The sequence below is a fragment of the Ictidomys tridecemlineatus genome, chromosome X, assembly GCF_052094955.1.
Source record: "Ictidomys tridecemlineatus isolate mIctTri1 chromosome X, mIctTri1.hap1, whole genome shotgun sequence".
NCBI lineage: Eukaryota > Metazoa > Chordata > Mammalia > Rodentia > Sciuridae > Ictidomys > Ictidomys tridecemlineatus.
The window spans coordinates 88,063,839-88,081,990 of record NC_135493.1 but is presented as its reverse complement, the minus strand read 5'-3'; the positions used below and the strand labels follow the sequence as shown (position 1 = coordinate 88,081,990).

Below are 18,152 nucleotides of genomic sequence, written 5' to 3'. Positions count from 1 at the left end.
ATGAAAAGGGTTGTAGAATGAAAGGAGGGCACTCTGGTCAGGCTAACAAAAGTGCCACTCCCAGGATAGGGGTCCGCAGTACTTAGCAGAGAATCAGCAGAAAAGTTTTGGGGCCTTTGTGATACCCTGAGCACTCCTTAATATGCCCTTGCCCACCATGGGAAACTCAGCCTCCGCTTTCCAGGCAACCTTTTGCCCTAACTCAACATGGCGTTAGAATCCCAGAGAGCACTATTGTCTTTCTTAGTTCCCAACTGGAGGTTTTACCCTGTGAATGGGTTGCAGAGATCACAGCCCACCGCCCGATGCCCGCCTAGCCCTTCGACGCGTCCGAGCGAGGGGCCCATTTCCAAGATGGCAGGAGCCCCCTGACTGTTTGGGGGGCTCTGCTTCCGTTTCCGGGATCAGAATCCGGAAGTGGCAGTTGAGGGTCCTCTTCCTATCTTCAGTTGCGTTGGCAGTTAGAAGAGGACGGACGGCGATGGCGGCGGTCGCAGCGGACCCGGCCGCAGCTGCCGTCGCGGAGGCCGCTGAAGACAGAGAAATACAGAATGAGGCGATCCCTGGTCTGGACGACCAGTGGCGCCAAATCGAGAATGGCGAGAGTGGGCGAGAACGTCCACTGCGGGCTGGCGAAAGCTGGTGAGGCTGGGTTATAGCGAAGCCTTGGCTGAGGGGATGGCGGGGACCTTGGCAACCGCGGGGTACTTGGAAGCCTATGTCTGTGGAAGAACTGCTGCGGGGAGGGGCCGGTAGGACAGCGGGCGAGAGGGGCGGGGAAGTGCTTGTGAATGAAACGCAACGTCTGGGAAAGAGGCGGGGCCTGTGTGGTGCAGTCTGACGCCTGAGAACAAAATGGGGTTTGTTGTAGTGGAGGCGGGGTCTGAGAGGAAACAGTCATGGGGGTTGGGGCCTGCGTCGTGGAACCTGGAGCCTGGGAAGGAGGCGGGCTTTGTAACGTAAGGCGGGGGCGTGGCCTGCATTACGCAATGCAGCGTCTGCCGCTGGGAGCAGCCTCTTATTGCTCCCAGGCGCCTGCGACTGAAGTGAGCCTTGTGACGTAAGCTGAAGAGCAGAATCGGAGCAAATAGTTGTGGGCCGTGGGAGGGAGCGAGCGCTTACGTGGAAGGAGCCCGGCGCCTGGGAACGAGGCTAGTCTTGTGAGGTGGGCTGAGGGGCGTGGTCTGAGGCCAAGGAAAGACGGTGGAGGGGAGGTTACTAAGGCAGAAAATGGCGCCTGTGAATGGGCAAAGTTTGTGATGTGATGGGGTTTTTCTGGCGGAGGCCTTCCTAGGACGGGAGAAAGTGCAGGTGATTGGCATTGGAGCGGCCTTCGATGTTAAGTTTGTTTTCTATTTTAGTATTATTTTGCTTTTATAATCAGGAGAAAAACGTCATTTTAAAAAACGGACCATACCCTGATAAATCGACTTTTTCTACTGATTTTTTTTTTCCTCATCACCGCTGCTTAAAGTTTACTGCTTCTGGGTTTATTTTATTTCTTGCCAAGTTGCATTTCTCTTTTAAATTGTTAAAGGCATAAGATCCTATAAAGATTATAGTATAAAATGTTTACACAAGTCAGATTGACGTACATCCTTTTAAAATAAACTGTGTACTCTTCAAAAATATCAAAGTCGTGAAAGATAAAGGCTGAAGAACTGTCCCAGGTTAAAGGAATTAATTCATTTTAGCAAGTCATGATAACTAAATACAACGGATCCTAGAACAGAAAAAATAAATAATTTTAAAAATCGGGTTTTCTCATTTTTTTTCTTTCAATGGAACATTCCATGGAGAAATCGGTAACATTTGATTAAAGTTGATAGATTAGATATTAATGTTTCTGTTTCCATTATTGTGATAATTATATTGTGGTTATGAAAGAGAATATCCGTGTTTTTAGGAAATGCATACTGAAAATTTTAGGGATAAGGAACCATCGTGTAAGCACATTATTCTCAAATGGTTGAAATAATAGCATATGTAAAAATGCGTGTACCGGGGGTGGGAACTGGGGAGATGTTGGTCACAGGAGAAATTTCAGCTAGACAAGGGGAACACATTTGGGAGGCCTGTTGTACAAATATGGTGATTATAGTTCATAGATATCTATTGTATACATGAAAATCGCTCAGAATATTTATTAGATGTAATGGATATGTTAATTAGCTTGATTTAGTTATTCCACGGTGTATACATATATTAAAATACCATGCTATATACTAAAAGTACACACAAGTTTGTCAATTTTAAAATAAATAAAAATACCAGAAATGATATATAGAAACAACAATTGAGCCAAAAGGTAAAATGTTAGATTGGGGAGTTTGGATGAAGGGCATATGGGAAGTCTGTATTATTTTTGCCATTTTTCTGAGTTTTTTCAAAGTAAAAAATTAAGAATAAAAATATGTGAATTTTTCCACCCAGGTTAAGATTCATAAACACAAAAAAATCCTTTTGGGCCCTTTCCAGATGGAAATTCTTCCTACTCCATGAGAAACTGTTATCTTGAATTTTTTAAAATGCATTTTTGAATTTTGGATTGAGTCTCTTCATTTTCTTGAATGTTCTCCCATAGGCGTATGCATCCCTAAATAGTGTTTGTTGTTTAAACTTTCTCTTTTTTGTATGGAGCATATATATAAAATCACACTTTATATATGAAGTTATATTTTTTTAATGTGCATTTCTTTAATTATTAAAAATATACACAGGAGAAGCCATGTGTTTTACATAGGAATACACACATCACAAAGCATTTCTTATAATTTTCCAAAACTCTTATTATATCAGTCTAAAATTTATTAAATCAAATATATCAGAATTTTTTTTTTCATTATTTACCAGTTTATTATAACAGACATTCAGAATTTTTTTAAGTTAAATGAAATCCCTGAAACTACTAGATATGCTTAACTTTTACAGGATGTATGCTGTGAGCCCTTATATCAGACAATACATGGTTACATATAATATTCATGGTGTTAATCTTGATCACTTGGTTATGGTGGTGTCCGGCAGGTTTTTCTATTCTGAAGACACCATTTTCCTCTTTACATAAATAGTGATTTTCTTTAAAACATACATCATGTCCATCCATTCCCAAAATGTTCCAGCAGCTTCCCATGTTTTGCATTGTAAGTGCCAAAATTCTTATAGCAACCTGCAGGCCTTTGTGAGGCTGGTTGCCTGTTTCCATTCTGATTTCTTCTGGAATCACTCGGATGACACACCCCCTTCTTCTCCCCATCCAGAGCCAGCCATGTTGAACTCTTGTTGTTGTTAAAACACATCAATTCTTAGGGCCTTTTCCAGTGAGGTTTGCCTAATTTAGAGAGTTCTTTAATAAAAGTACTAGTGAAATGTGTATTCCTGTTACTAGGGAAATAAGTTGAGATTCACTAAATTGGCAAAACAGAGCCAAGCAATGTTTTTGTACCATTACATCATAGCTCTCCAAAAAAAAAAAAAAAAAAAGAAAAAAGAAAAGAAAAAAACCAGAACATTTTATATCCCTTTTGTAGATGTTAAAAGGGGCCTCAAAGATGTGGTCAAACCCTTCTGACCTTTATAACGATGTCATGATTATGTCATTGGTAGATAGGACAAGAAATTCTATCATCCTTGCCAATACCGTTCAAAATTATCCCATCAATAATTATAGGGTGATAAAATGTTTTGGAGCCAGGAGGGAGGTAGTGGTTGCACAACAGTGTGAATATATTAAATGCCTCTGGATTGTTCAATTTAAAATGAGTTAATTTTATATTATGTGTAATTTCACTTCATTTAAAAAAAATGACTGCATCAATATTGGTTCAGTTTTGAAGCCGGATTGTCTGATATCATGGGTATTATCAAGAAATATTTTTGCTAAACTACTTAAATTGTTTTTTTTAGTTGTAGATGGACAGAATGCCTTTATTTTATTTGTTTAATTTTATGTGGTGCTGAGGATCAAACCCAGTGCCTCACACATGCTAGGCAAGTGCACTGCTGCTGAGCTACAGCCCCAGTCCCCTAAACTACTTATTTATTTATTTATTTTTTTAGAGAGAGAATTTTAATATTTATTTTTTAGTTTTTGGCAGACACAACATCTTTGTTTTTTGTATGTGGTGCTGAGGATCGAACCCGGGCCGCACGCACGCCAGGCGAGCGTGCTACCGCTTGAGCCACATCCCCAGCCCCCAAAACTACTTTTTTAATGCTTATTTATTTAGATAAGAGCAAAGCTTCTAGATGTTCTTTAATTTCCCTTCCATTTATAGGGTTTGAGTCAGTATTTATATCTGCATCATTTTAAGACTAAATTCAAATAAAATAGTATAGTTTCCTTGGAATTTTTAATTTTTATTTTTGATGATGAACCATCTACAAACATGATTGAATCAGAGTTAACTGAGGGAGTCTCTTGCATGTCTGCAGCGGTTCATAGCTTCCTAACAAAGGTAAGCAATCACAGGGATCACCTTGTCCAGGTGAAGGAAGGGAAGGGTGGCTGGGTTCAGAGTGTTGCAGCAATGGATAGTGATTTATGAAGGGACAATAACAATTTCTTAGAAGGTTATACTTAGAAATGTTGAGGAAAGGTATTTATAGTAGTGTATCTCATTCTATATAATTAACTGTAATTACCTAGGAAGATGAGCTTTCTTTTTGTTGTATCATTTTGTAACATACTAAGTTGGAAAATGAGGACTTTTATATCAATTTCAAGTTAATTAAAATTTGGAGAATTTTAGATGAACATGATGATTCCTGTTGTCCTTTTAAATGGGTGATGAGACAAATCTTTTTTATTACCTTCCAAAGACAGTTTAGTCATTAAAGAACATTTTAAACAATAACATTGTTCTGAAATTGGGAAAGACATCAAAAATAGTTAGAAAAAATATAATTGGGCATGGTGGCACACATCTGTAATCCAAGCAATTTAGGAGGCTGGGGCAGGAGAATTGCAAGTTCAAGGGGCAGCTTCAACAACTTAGTGAGGCCCTAAACAACTCAGCAAGACCCTGTCTCAAATAAAATACAAAAAAAGGGCTGGGGATGTGGCTACAAAGAATGATTTTAGTGTTAGTTTTCGTTAAAATTCTGTCTTTAAAAAAGAAGTTGATCATTTCCTCCTTTTGCAGTAAAGTTATCACTAAACATAAATTAGCTTTCCTAAATAAGTGAATTTCATAGACTGACTATGGAGGCAAGTAAATTCCCGAAGGGGGAATGAAAGTGTCTGTGGTGCAAGATAGGGTGGAAGATGGGGGGGCTCTGTGGAAGGAGGCTATATTTCCCAGAATGAGTGAGCTAGCAGGGTCTGGGGGTGGTCAGTTCACCAAAAAAAAAAAAAAAAAAAAAAAAAGAGAAAAAAAGCTTTGCAAAAATGTTTGCCTATTCAGGTGAGTTGTCATTATTCCAAGTTATTCTTTTTGTTTTTTATTTTATTTATTTTGTGCCAGGGATTGAACACAAAGGTGATTAACCCACTGAGCCACATCCCCAACCCTTTTTAAAAAAACTTTATTTTTTAGTCTTGCTAGGTTGCTTAGGGCCTCACTAAGTTGCTGAGGATGGTTTTGAACTTGTGATCCTTTTGCCTCAAGCTCCTGAGCTGCTGGGATTACAGGTTGCACCAGTCTGCCCGACTCATTGTGACTTTAAATTGTACATTAATTGCCTAGTATGAAGGCATGCACCTGTAATCCCAGCTACTTGGGAGGTTGAGGCAGGAGGATCACAAATTTGAAGCCAGTCTTGGCAATTTAGTGAAACCCTGTCTCAAAATAAAAAAGGGTTGGGGATGTAGCTCAGTATTAGAGCACCCCTGGGCCCAGCTACTATTTCAGGTTGTTGTTGTTTTGTCCCTTCATCCCCACCCCTCTCTTGTCAAGGGAAAATTAACATGTTGAAGACTCACTTTTGAGCTGAGGGTGTAACTTAGTGGCAGAGAACCTGCTTAGTATGCATGAGACCCTGGGTTTAATGCTCAGCACCAAAAACAAATGAACAAAAAATATTCACATTTATGAGGTTACATTGCTGGAAAAACAACTAACACAATGTGATGTGTGTGTGTGTGTGTGTGTGCGCACACATACACACACACACATGTATTATCATTTTGGGCCATTTTCTTAAAAAGTGAGGCTATTAAATATTTGAAACAGCCTTTTATATGTTGAAAATTAGTAGCAGGGACTCAGGCTGAGGGGGAAAACATTGCAAGTTTGAGGCTAGCCTCAGCAATGTAGTGAGATCCTGTCTAAAAAAAAAATAGGGGGGGCTGGGCAAGTGGCTCAATGACAAAACACCCCTGGGTTCAAACCAGTACCAAAAAAAGAAAAAAAATCATAGCAAAGTAGGGGTGTATATGATGTGTGTGAGTCTGTAAGCTTTTATGTTGAAGCCCTGGAATCAGAATAATAACAGCCATCATACATTTAACATTTAATATATATCGAGTATTTTTCCAGATTTTACAATTTCTCAAAATTTTACAGGAAGATTTCAGCATGGCCCTAAATGTTTATCCTTGGGGTGCATATAAATTTCTCATTTAAAAGAGGCAGTCGAACTGCACATAAAGAAATGGTTAAGGTGGTTAATTGTGGGCTGGGGATGTGGCTCAAGCGGTAGCGCGCTCGCCTGGCATGTGTGCGGCCCGGGTTCGATTCTCAGCACCACATACAAACAAAGATGTTGTGTCTGCCGAAAACTAAAAAATAAATATTAAAATTCTCTCTCTCTCTCTCTTAAAAAAAAAAAGATGGTTAATTGTGTGTGTGTGTGTGTGTGTGTGTGTGTGTGTGTGTGTGTGTATGTGGTACTGGGAATTGAAGATGTTGGATTTTTTCTGTTTCATGGGTTCTCTTTAACCACCATTTTTTTTTATGTTTTGTTTTTTGGTACTGGGGATTGAACCAGGGGTGCTTTACCACCAAGCCATATTCCCAGCCCTTTAAGAAAATTTTTTTTTTAGTTATAGATGAACACAATACCTTTATTTATTTTTCTTTTTATGTGGTGTTGAAGATTGAACCCAGTGCCTCACATGTGCTAGGCAAGTGCTCTACCACTGACCCACAATCCCATCCCCTCCAGCTCTTTTTATATTTTATTTTGAGACAGGGTCACACTAAGTTGCTTAGGGCCTTGCTAAGTTGCTGAGTCTGGCTTTGAACTCGCCGTTCTCCTGCCTCAGCCTCCTGTGTTGCTGGGATTATAGGTGTGTGCCACCACACCAGGTTTTCTAACCACAATTTTAAAAAGAAAACTAGTTCTAAATGCAAAATTTTCTTATAAAGCTAGTAATCATTATATATTATATAACTATGTCAATCATAAAGAAAGATGTATAAATATTGGGGCTGGGATTGTGGCTGTACAGCACTTGCCTAGCTCATGTGAGGCACTGGATTCAATCCTCAACACCATATAAAAATAAATGATAAATAAAGGATGTACTCATCTATAACTAAAAAAATTAAAATGTATAAATATTATGTCTCAATAAAGTTGAACAATAGCTGTAAATGTATATTAATAAAATTTATCATTTTTCCTCTGGGGAAAAAGCCAAAATAAATCTTATACATGATCCTCCACAGACCTAATACATGAAAAATGACGATATGCCAAAAACAACCTTATGATTATATTTAGCACTTTAAATTCTTTGCAGTTTCTGAGCACATTTTCAAAATTAGTCAAATCCATTTCTTAGCTGAAGAATTTTGCCTCCATTGATCTAGCTTTTAAAAATACTATATATTCAACATTAGCTGCAAACTATTTATTTTGAGCCTAATGTTACAGTGTTATCTCTTGTGACTAATACAAATTACCTATCTTTTATTCTATAATAAAACCTCATGTTGGGCTGGGGATGTGGCTCAAGCGGTAGCGCGCTCGCCTGGCATGCGTGCGGCCCGGGTTCTATCCTCAGCACCACATACCAACAAAGATGTTGTGTCTGCCAAGAACTAAAAAATAAATATTAAAAATTCTCTCTCTCTCTCTCTCTCTCTCTCTCCTCTCTCTAAAAAAAAAAACCTCATGTTTCTCAGCACTGTGGTGGTTTTTTGTTTGTTTATTTGACATTATTGAGCAGTTTCGGTCTTTAATAAGATCTCATTCAGTGTCCTAAGAAGATGGCTAATCTAATATCCAAATCTGAGTTTTACTGAATAAATTTTGCTTTTTACTTTTTTATATACTCTTTTTTAAAATGTATTTTTTAGTTGTAGTTGGACACAATACCTTTATTTTATTTATTTATTTTTAAGCAGTGCTGAGGATCAAACCCAGCATCTTGCATGTGCTAGGCGAGCACTCTACTGCTGAGCCATAACCCCAGCCCTTGCTTTTTTTTTTTTTTTTTTTACTTTTTATATACTGCTGAAACTTTTCATCTTGGATTTTAATGTGTTGATAGTTTAAATTTGCTAGTCGTGGGAAGTTGTACAGCTAACCCCCAGATAATCGCATTATACCCTTGTTTCTTCTCTGGGCACCAGGTTCCTTGTGGAGCAACACTGGTATAAACAGTGGGAGGTGTACGTGCAGGGAGGGGACCAGGACGCCAGCACCTTTCCTGGCTGCATCAATAATGCTGAGCTCTTTGAAGGTACCAGGCCCCTGCCTATCCCCTCCCTCTTAACCTTGTCCTGGAGTTCCTATTCCCTCTGTCCCTATGGATGATTGATTGTTAGCCCATTCTCTGCTAGGTCATTGCTGGGATGGCCAAAGTTATTAGTTCTTGCCTGATTCACCCCTTTGCCTCATACCCTCACCTCACCCTACAGATCAGATAAACTGGCGCCTCAAAGAGGGACTGGTGGAGGGTGAGGATTATGTGCTGCTTCCAGCAGCTGCCTGGCATTGCCTGGTCAGCTGGTATGGCATAGAGCATGGCCAGCCACCTATTGAACGCAAGGTATAGTGGGTAGGGAGGGTGTTGGGTGGGGTAGATTCCCTGGGAGGTTGGGTGGGAGGAAAGCCTTTTAGGCCCAGGATGGGTCCAGACGCATGTGCCCATGTGGCTCCATATCTACTGGGTGGATGCATCTGTGTCTGCCTCTCTACCCTTACAGGTCATAGAGCTGCCCAACATGCAGAAGGTGGAAGTGTATCCAATAGAGCTACTGCTTGTCCAGCACAGTGACATGGACACAGCTCTCACTGCTCAGTTCAGCCACTCTGATTCTGTGGGTGAGTCTGAGGGTCATGGGATGAGCTGGAGTTCCTAGCTATGGGTCACAGTTCATTGAATCAAGGATGCATGGGATTAGGCTTTTGCCAACTGAGAAGGCACCAGTCAGACCACTGAGGATCAAGAAAGCATTGGCCAAGGTGGGTGGAAGCCCTGGGGACTGTCTGCTAGAGTCCTGATGGTATGTGAACTGCATTCCATTGGCTTGGATGGTGTTGCTGAGGATATTTGCTGGGAGTTTCATGTCCTGAATGTGGGTCAGTCATTTGGAGATTGATTGGGGCACAAGGTATTGACCAAGTCTGTGAAGTCAGTGGGGATGGGTCAGGATTGCCAAGATGGGTTGATTATCGTGGGACTTTGAAGATCTTGAATATGCGTCATTTTCCTTCACAGACCTAATATTGCGCACAGCTCGGGAGCAATTTCTGGTGGAACCCCAGGAAGACACACGCCTTTGGATCAAGAATGCTGAAGGCTCTTTGGATCGCTTGTGCAACACACATGTTACGCTGCTTGATGCTGCCATTGAGACTGGGCAGGTAAGAGTAGGAAGCTTTTCAACTCAGGTGGTCTGCCACATGGACTCACCTGATAGTGGTCAGACCCAGGTTAGGTAGGAGCTGGGTGCCCACAAGGGCCTCCATTAATGTCTTTCCTTGTTTACTTTATCCTTCTATCCAGTTGGTCATCATGGAGACCAGAAACAAAGATGGCACTTGGCCCAGCGCACAGCTACGTGTCATGTGAGCTCTTGGGGTGTCTGGTCTAGAGAAGGGGCATCACACAATAAGCAGACTTACTGAACCTATGAGTACAGTGCACCCACATGTAGTAGGCCCTGAGCTGATAGCATTTCTCATTCAATCCCAGGAACAGTGTGTCGGAAGAGGATGAGGACTTCCAGGGCCAGCCTGGCATCTGTGGCCTCACCAATCTGGGCAACACGTGCTTCATGAACTCGGCCCTGCAGGTTGGGCCATTAGAGCTGTGTCGGGCATAACCCCAGGGGTGGGCTTCAAGAGCTGGGGATTGGGGACAGAGCTAGGGCAGGGGGAACTGCAGGGCAAGGTGTCAAGTTGGAAGCTAAGGCCCCAGGAGTCTGAAATGACATGCTCACATTTGCTCTAAAATATCAATACCTTTCCCCTCCACATGCTCTGTACTCTTCCTTTTTTTTCAGTATTTTTTTTAGTTGTAGATGGACACAATACCTTTATTTTATTTCTTTATTTTTATGTGGTGCTAAGGATGGAACCCAGTGCCTCACATGTGCTAGGCAAGCGCTCTATCACTGAGCTTCAACCCCAGCCCTGCTTCTTCTTTTCTTCTCAACTTTGCTACCACTTTCATCCTTCTCCGAAAATACTATCATCTCCCCATGACTTGCCTGCTCCCCCTTGCCTCCCCCGTTTTTCCCTTTTCTTCCTTCCTGGCTTTCTTTTCTCTGTCCTCATTTGGGAAACCTTCTTTCTCCTCTTCTCTGCCTTATTCACTTAAACCCTCCCCCACAGTGTCTCAGCAATGTGCCACAGCTCACGGAGTACTTCCTCAACAACCGCTACCTAGAGGAGCTCAACTTCCGAAACCCACTGGGCATGAAGGGTGAGCTTGCAGAGGCCTATGCAGACCTGGTAAAGCAGGCATGGTCCGGCTACCATCGTTCCATCGTGCCCAATGTGTTCAAGGTATTATTTCTGGTACCTCACTTTATCTTGCCTCTTATGACTCCTTTATTCCCTCTTAACACTGACTGCACTGCCTATCTTTTCAGAACAAGGTTGGCCATTTTGCTACCCAGTTTCTGGGCTATCAGCAACATGACTCACAGGAGCTGCTGTCGTTTCTTCTGGATGGGCTTCATGAAGACCTCAATCGGGTCAAGAAGAAGGAATATGTCGAGTTGTGTGATGCAGCTGGACGGCCAGATCAGGTAAGATGCTCCTGAAAGTATTCATCCTGAAAGTCCTATTAAAGCCACTTAGGCCGCTGCCTTTTAAGTTCCTTTACCCTGACTTCACCTCTAGCCTCACTCCTAGGTTTACCTCTGTTCCCACCCCCAACTTAGAATTAACCCCTGCCAGGTTCCTGCCCCAAACAGTGAACATGGTTCCACATATTCCTACCTGGAACTCTACCACTGGACTTGAGTGCTTACCCTTAACCCTGCACAAATACATCTCCAAATTCTGGTTTCCCCCTGCCCTGGGCAAGCGTCACACCCACCATGACACTTTCAACAGGAGGTTGCTCAGGAGGCCTGGCAGAACCACAAACGGCGGAATGATTCTGTGATCGTGGACACTTTCCATGGCCTCTTCAAGTCCACACTGGTGTGCCCTGATTGTGGCAACGTGTCTGTGACCTTTGACCCCTTCTGCTACCTCAGCGTCCCACTGCCTGTCTGCCATAAGAGGGTCCTGGAAGTCTTCTTTGTCCCCATGGATCCCCGCCGCAAGCCAGAGCAGGTGTGTTGGGGGATGGGGACATAACAAGGGATGTGTAATCAAAGTGTGATTACTTTGCCACACCTCAAGTCTTCTTTTACTCACCACAAGCCCTTTTGATCTTTTTATGGATGCTATTTCTCTCTCAGCATAGAGTTGTGGTCCCCAAGAAAGGGAATATCTCGGATCTGTGTGTGGCTCTGTCCAAACACACAGGTATAGCGCCAGACAAGGTAAGATTCTACAGGGGAAGGTTGGGTAGGATTCAGGGGCAAGGAGGCAGAAAGCCTTAGGAGCCTTGCAGACTGATCAAACCCCCAATCTCATTCCCAGATGATAGTGGCAGATGTCTTCAGTCACCGCTTCTATAAGCTCTATCAGTTGGAGGATCCTTTGAGTGGCATCTTGGACCGTGATGATATCTTTGTGTGAGTAAGGAGGTGATGAGGAGACAGTACTTCCTCTTTCTTTCTTTTTTTTTTCCTCCTCCTGGGGATTGATCCCAAGGGTCTCATAGGCATGCTAGGCAATTGTTCTATGACTGAAGTATACCCCTAGCTCTACTTCCTTTTTTTATGATTCAGCCTTAACCCTTCCTCTTTGCCATGTGCAGAACTGTGGTGACACTCCTTGACAGAGCAAGGAGTGTCGCCTCCTCATTAGGGGAGGGAAGCTACTTTTCTTATTTCATTCAGTACTTCCTAGGCCCCTCCTATGTTCTAGACTATCATAGTCCTCAAAACAAAAATGCAGTTTTGAAATATGAAACTCTAAGATACTTTCTGAAAATAAGAGCATTCAGAACAATTTTGAACCTTTTTTTGTGGTGCTGGGGGTTGAATGCTGGGCCTTGCAAATGCTAGGCAACTAAGTGCTTTACAACTGAGCCACAACCCCAGCTCAGTACGAGTACTTTTTATTTAATTAATTTTATTTCTTGCAGTGCTAGGGATAGAACCCAGGGCCTTACACATACTAGGATTCTACGGGGGAAGGCTGAGTAGGATTCAGGGGCAAGGAGGCAGAAAGCCTTAGGAGTCTATAGACTGATCAGCCCCCTAATCTCATTCCCAGCACTTTAGTGCTGAGCTATATACTCAGTCCCAGAATAATTTTTAAACATTTAGGCAACTAAACACTAAAATGGGGAGTGCTTTCTGAGTAGAAAAGTTCTTTGTATAGCAATCAATTTCTTTAAAAAAGAAAGTGGAGGGCTGGGGCTGTAGCTTAGTGGTAGAGCTCTTTCCTCGCATGTGTGAGGCACTGGGTTTAATACTCAGCACCACATAAAAAAAAAGAATTAAAAAAAAAGAAAATGGTTTTTATTTACTTATTTATTATTATTTCAGTACTGGGGATTGAATCTAGAGACACTTTACCACTAAGCCACATCCCCAACCCTTTTTATTTTTGAGACAGGGTTTCAATAAGTTGCTTAGGGTCTTGCTAAGTTGCTGAGGCTGGCCTTGAACTTGTGATCCTTCTGTCTCAGCCTCCCAAGTTTCTGGGATTATAAAAATTTGTTTTTAAATCCTTTGTCACTAAAATTTTTTTAGTAACCCCCTCAGCACTCTGATGTTACCAAAGTACTTTCTAAAACAGAACATAAAGTACTGTGTAAGTCATCTAACAGTTTGTAAAGCACAAAATGTTTGACATCTTTTTCAGACCCTTTAAAAATAGTTTTAGATTGTGAGGGATGAGTGTGTGGAGCAACTGGGACAGAGTCAGGGAGTCTTTTTCAGGGATTCCCTGATAGCATATAATCTAATGTTCACCCCCAACAGATATGAGGTGTCAGGTCGGATTGAGGCCATTGAGGGCTCAAGAGATGACATTGTGGTTCCTGTCTACCTGCGGGAGCGCACTCCAGCCCGAGACTACAACAACTCCTACTATGGTCTGATACTTTTCGGGCACCCCCTCCTGGTATCAGTGCCCCGAGACCGGTTCTCCTGGGAGGGCCTATATAACATCCTGATGTACCGGCTTTCGTAAGTGACACCTTCCAGGGGCAAGGGGAAGTTGGGGTCTAAATTCAGATCCAGGTGTTCAGCTGCTTATTTGATACTTTCCTTTCAACAACCAAAAGATAGTTCAAACTTAGCATGGCTATAAAAGAACTTGTAAGTTTTTTAGTTTCATTAGACCTGGTTTTGCTACTGCCTCTTTTAGGTATTGGAAATACAGAGGCAAATAAGACTCGTAATGTAGAGACAACTTCATCTTAAAATTTGTCTCATCCTTGAAGGGACTTGGCTGTGTTTTTATTGGTAGATTTTCATTATATCTAAAATCTACCATCCTTGCCATGGCAAATAAAGCAAAGCATTGTCTGCATTGATCTTCCCTTCATCTTATAGAAGTCTGCCCCTCAGAGGCTTCCCTGAGGAGAGTTCACAACTGGTTGTGTCTGTTTACTGGTGGCTTTTTAGAGTTAACATTCCATTCCTGACTGTAGCATATGAGCCTACATTCTCAGGCCACTATTCAGGTCCCTAGCATTTATGTCATCTCTGTGCATTTATGTCACTACCTCACACCTTCCAGGCTTATAATTAAGAGCTGTTTATGTGAGGGCTTAGCAATGGCTTCCCCTCCATGATTACCAAAGTAAAATCCTGGGCTCTGCCCCTACTGTCCTTGTGCCCCTGCCTTAGGAATATCTTCTATTCTGTTACAGACGCTATGTAACCAAACCCAGCTCAGATGAAGAGGATGATGGAGATGACAAAGGTAAGGGAGAGAGGTTCAACAAGGATGAGGGATCTACACATTGTGTTCCATGGCCTAAGTGGGGGAGAAGGGTTGAGGGTCAGTGGGTGGAGAATTGGGAACAGATGTGACCCACTCAGTGTTCATCAGTATATGCATTTCAATTCAGTCTCTGAACTCACACAATCCTATCTCTGATATCCCCCCTCATTCTAGGTGAGGATGAAGACAGTGATGAAGAAGAAAAAGAGGAAATGCCTGGGCCCTCCACCAGGGGCAGCCTTCGAGACTCTGAGCGAGAACAGGCTGGGCCTAGCTCTGGGGTCACCAGGAGGTGCCCATTCCTCTTGGACAATTGCCTTCGCACATCTCAGTGGCCCCCAAGGCGACGGCGTAAGCAACTGTTTACCCTGCAGACAGTGAACTCCAACGGAACCAGTGACCGCACAACCTCCCCTGAAGAAGTGCAAAGTATGTCTTTTGGCTGCGAGCTAGGGATGAAGCAGCGGGAGGTGGGATTTTGTAGCATCAGTAGCTGTGACCACCTCCTCTTCGCCCCCAGCCCAGCCATACATTGCCATGGACTGGGAGCCAGAGATGAAGAGGCGCTACTATGATGAGGTGGAGGCTGAGGTAAATGGGATACCAGGGATGGGGGGCACTTGCAGCTTGCACCCCTCAACCCTTCCCTTTCCAACTTCTCCAGCCAGCAATAGAACCAAAAAATATAGGCCCAGAGCTGGCCCGGCCATGGCATCTTGACATTCTCTGAGATCCTCAAGGCCTCAGGTTCCTAGCTTTCAAGTTTGACCCACTTGGCACATTGCTTCCACATGGCTCCTTGTCTCTCCACCCTTCCTTATACTTGGTCCTGTGACCATGTATTCACCCACCCTAGGGCTACGTGAAGCATGACTGCGTTGGGTACATGCTGAAGAAAGCTCCAGTGCAGCTGCAGGAGTGCATTGAGCTCTTCACTACTGTGGAGACCCTGGAGAAAGAAAACCCCTGGTAAGGGCCCAGGAAGGGGCCTGGAGGGGCTTTGTGGGGTGATACTACCTACCCAGGTGCCTGCTACCTTTCTAAGTATACCTCCTTCCAGTTGGCCCTACACTCAAACCCTTCCTGCTACACTGGCCACCATCACCCCATATCTTAGAGTCTTTGCCTGGTCTGTTCCTGCTCTCCAGAATGTTCTTCCCCTGTTACCTACATACTTAGGTCTCTAATCATATGTGACCTCCTCAGCGACACCTCCTCTTACTATCCTGTTAAAAGTCACCTTCTGGGGCTGGGGCTGTAGCTCAGTGTGAGGCACTGGGTTCAATCCTTAGCACCACATAAATAAATAAAATAAAAGCATGCTTACTGTCATTCTACAACAACAACAAAGTCATCTTCTCCCACCCTTGCCTCCATTTTCTGTCTCTGCTCTTTTCCTTCTAGCTAAGGATTTCTTTCTAGATCAGTTATGCCACTTGGAAGTCATGTCCTATAACCCTGTTTGTATGCTTCATCTTCTCTGTTAGAGAGTAAACTCCTTGAGCTATGTGTGGTGGTGCACCTGTTATCCCAGTGACTTGGGAGGCTGAGGCAGGAGGATTGCAAGTTTGAGGTCAGCTTCAGCAACTTAGTGAGACCCTGTCTAAAAAACAAAAAAGGACTGGATGTTGGTTAGTGGTAAAGTGCCCCTGGGTTTAATCCTCAGTATCAGAAGAAAAAAAGAGTAAACTCTTGAGGGTGAAGACTTCTAAATTAGTTCACGGCATTTCTTTTGCTGCTTACAAGCAAGTTGTTCATTTGATAGGTGCTCAGTAGATTGTTGCAGAATGAACAGAGTGAAAGAAAACCAAAATTCTAAAGCCAGTCTCAAAAACAAGAGCAGGGGCTAGGGTTATAGCTCAGTGGTAGAGCACATGCTTTGCATATATGAGGCCCTGGGTTTAATCCCCAGCACATGCACACACAAAAAATACAAAAAAAAAAAAAGCATTTCCATGTAGCAGCAATGTGAGAGATGCAAAAAAAAAAAAAATTGGACCAGAGGATTAAATATTAGGCAATTGCTAAATATTTGCTGAAGGAAGGAGTGGCTAAAATATGAAAAGAGAAAAGCAGACAAATGAAAGACTGGCTCCAAAATAAGACTAGCATCTCATGGGCCATGAGTCACACAAAAATACAAAAGCATATTGGAAAGGCAGCTGACAAGGTTTCAACAAGTAAACAAAAGGATTTTAATGAGAGCAAACCAGAGTACCAGATAGACTAAAAGTCAAATCATCATTTAAAAAAATAAAAGAATATCACTGTGGGCCAGACAAGGCACTTGAAAGACAGACAGTACACAGGCCATATAGTAGGTGCTCAGAAGGTGTTCCTTGACCTGACTTGGTTCTTTCTATAGGTACTGCTCCTCCTGCAAACAGCACCAGCTGGCCACCAAGAAACTGGACCTGTGGATGCTGCCTGAGATTCTCATCATCCACCTGAAGCGCTTTTCCTTTTCAAAGTTTTCCCGTGAGAAGCTGGATACTCTCGTGCAGTTTCCTATCCGGTCAGAGGCCAGAGGGAGGATGGCTAGGGGAAGGCAGGGCAGTGTGTCGGAGGGAAACCTAGTGTTAACTGTTGTCTCCTTACCCACAGGGATCTGGACTTCTCCGAGTTTGTCATCAAACCGCAGAACGAGTCGGCTCCAGAGCTGTACAAATATGATCTCATTGCAGTTTCCAACCATTATGGGGGCATGCGCGATGGACACTGTACGTTTTATGTGCAGGGCTATGGGCAGGGACATGGCCTGAGGGGGGTACTGGACTAAGGGGGTTAGGATGTCCCCAGTGGTGACTAGGTATATGGGCCAGGGGCAACGTTATCAAGGTGGGAGGAGGAGGGTGGGTGAGAATGCCTTCCTGTCCCTTTCAGATACAACATTTGCCTGCAACAAGGACAGTGGCCAGTGGCACTACTTTGATGACAACAGTGTGTCACCTGTAAATGAGAATCAGATTGAGGTGGGACATTCATCCTCCTTGTTCCCCTTCTCCTGACTCCACCCTCCTCCTCTTGCCCGACATCCACACTGACTTGTGTCTTCTCCCTACAGTCTAAGGCAGCCTACGTCCTGTTCTACCAACGCCAGGATGTGGCACGCCGCCAGTCCCAGCCTGGCTCATCTGGCCCTTCAGTCTCCACCACTTGCAGTTCCCCACCCAACCCTGAGTTCATGGATGTTAACTGAGCAGCCCTGGAGCTCACCACAGGGAAGGAAGCCCTGTCTGCCACCCTACTTCTTGTGTCCACCCCACTCTTACCCGTGTTCAGTGCCCCCGCCAGGCATTGCAGGCTTAGATGTGGCTACTGTTTTCCTGTGCTGCTGTATTTCTCTTGCCTGGAAAGAAGAGGCCCTGTGCCCCCGGCAGTGTGCCCTGCCTGTGTGTGCCCGTAGAGCAGTGACCTTCCCTTCTAGTCTTATTTATGGTGTCCCCTCCCCTCTTTCCCCACCCGTGAGTGTTCTTAGTGGCCAATGATGGGGGTTCATCTGAACACAGAGTGTATTTTCTTATTGAGACCCTGTACCTTTCTCTGTGTGTGTCAAATACATAAAGCTCCAGTCTGTTCCTCACTAGGCAGCGTGGTTTATTCCCCCCATGTGTGTACTTGGCACCCGTTTTAGGCCTAAGTTCTTTGTGCTTATTGAATGCCATGTGTGGTGTGTGGTGGATGCTACTGAGTGCTCATCAAGCAACAGCTGTGTGCCACGTGTTGCCTTC

The 18,152-nt window shown here is 43.5% G+C and overlaps 1 protein-coding gene across 1 annotated transcript; it reads left to right on the top strand.

The window, feature by feature from the left end:
• Positions 1 to 424: 424 nt before the first annotated feature.
• Usp11 (ubiquitin specific peptidase 11) lies at positions 425 to 18,004 on the top strand. The gene is made up of 21 exons (XM_013358012.4): positions 425 to 642; positions 8,523 to 8,632; positions 8,811 to 8,941; positions 9,099 to 9,216; positions 9,614 to 9,759; positions 9,902 to 9,963; positions 10,091 to 10,190; positions 10,732 to 10,905; positions 10,992 to 11,150; positions 11,461 to 11,685; positions 11,814 to 11,897; positions 11,998 to 12,092; positions 13,452 to 13,658; positions 14,348 to 14,400; positions 14,596 to 14,850; positions 14,942 to 15,012; positions 15,278 to 15,390; positions 16,787 to 16,936; positions 17,026 to 17,141; positions 17,305 to 17,393; positions 17,486 to 18,004. The coding sequence occupies exons 1-21, from the start codon at positions 482 to 484 to the stop codon at positions 17,618 to 17,620; spliced, it is 2,754 nt and encodes a 917-aa protein (XP_013213466.1). The 5' UTR covers positions 425 to 481; the 3' UTR covers positions 17,621 to 18,004.
• The last annotated feature ends 148 nt before the right edge of the window (positions 18,005 to 18,152 follow it).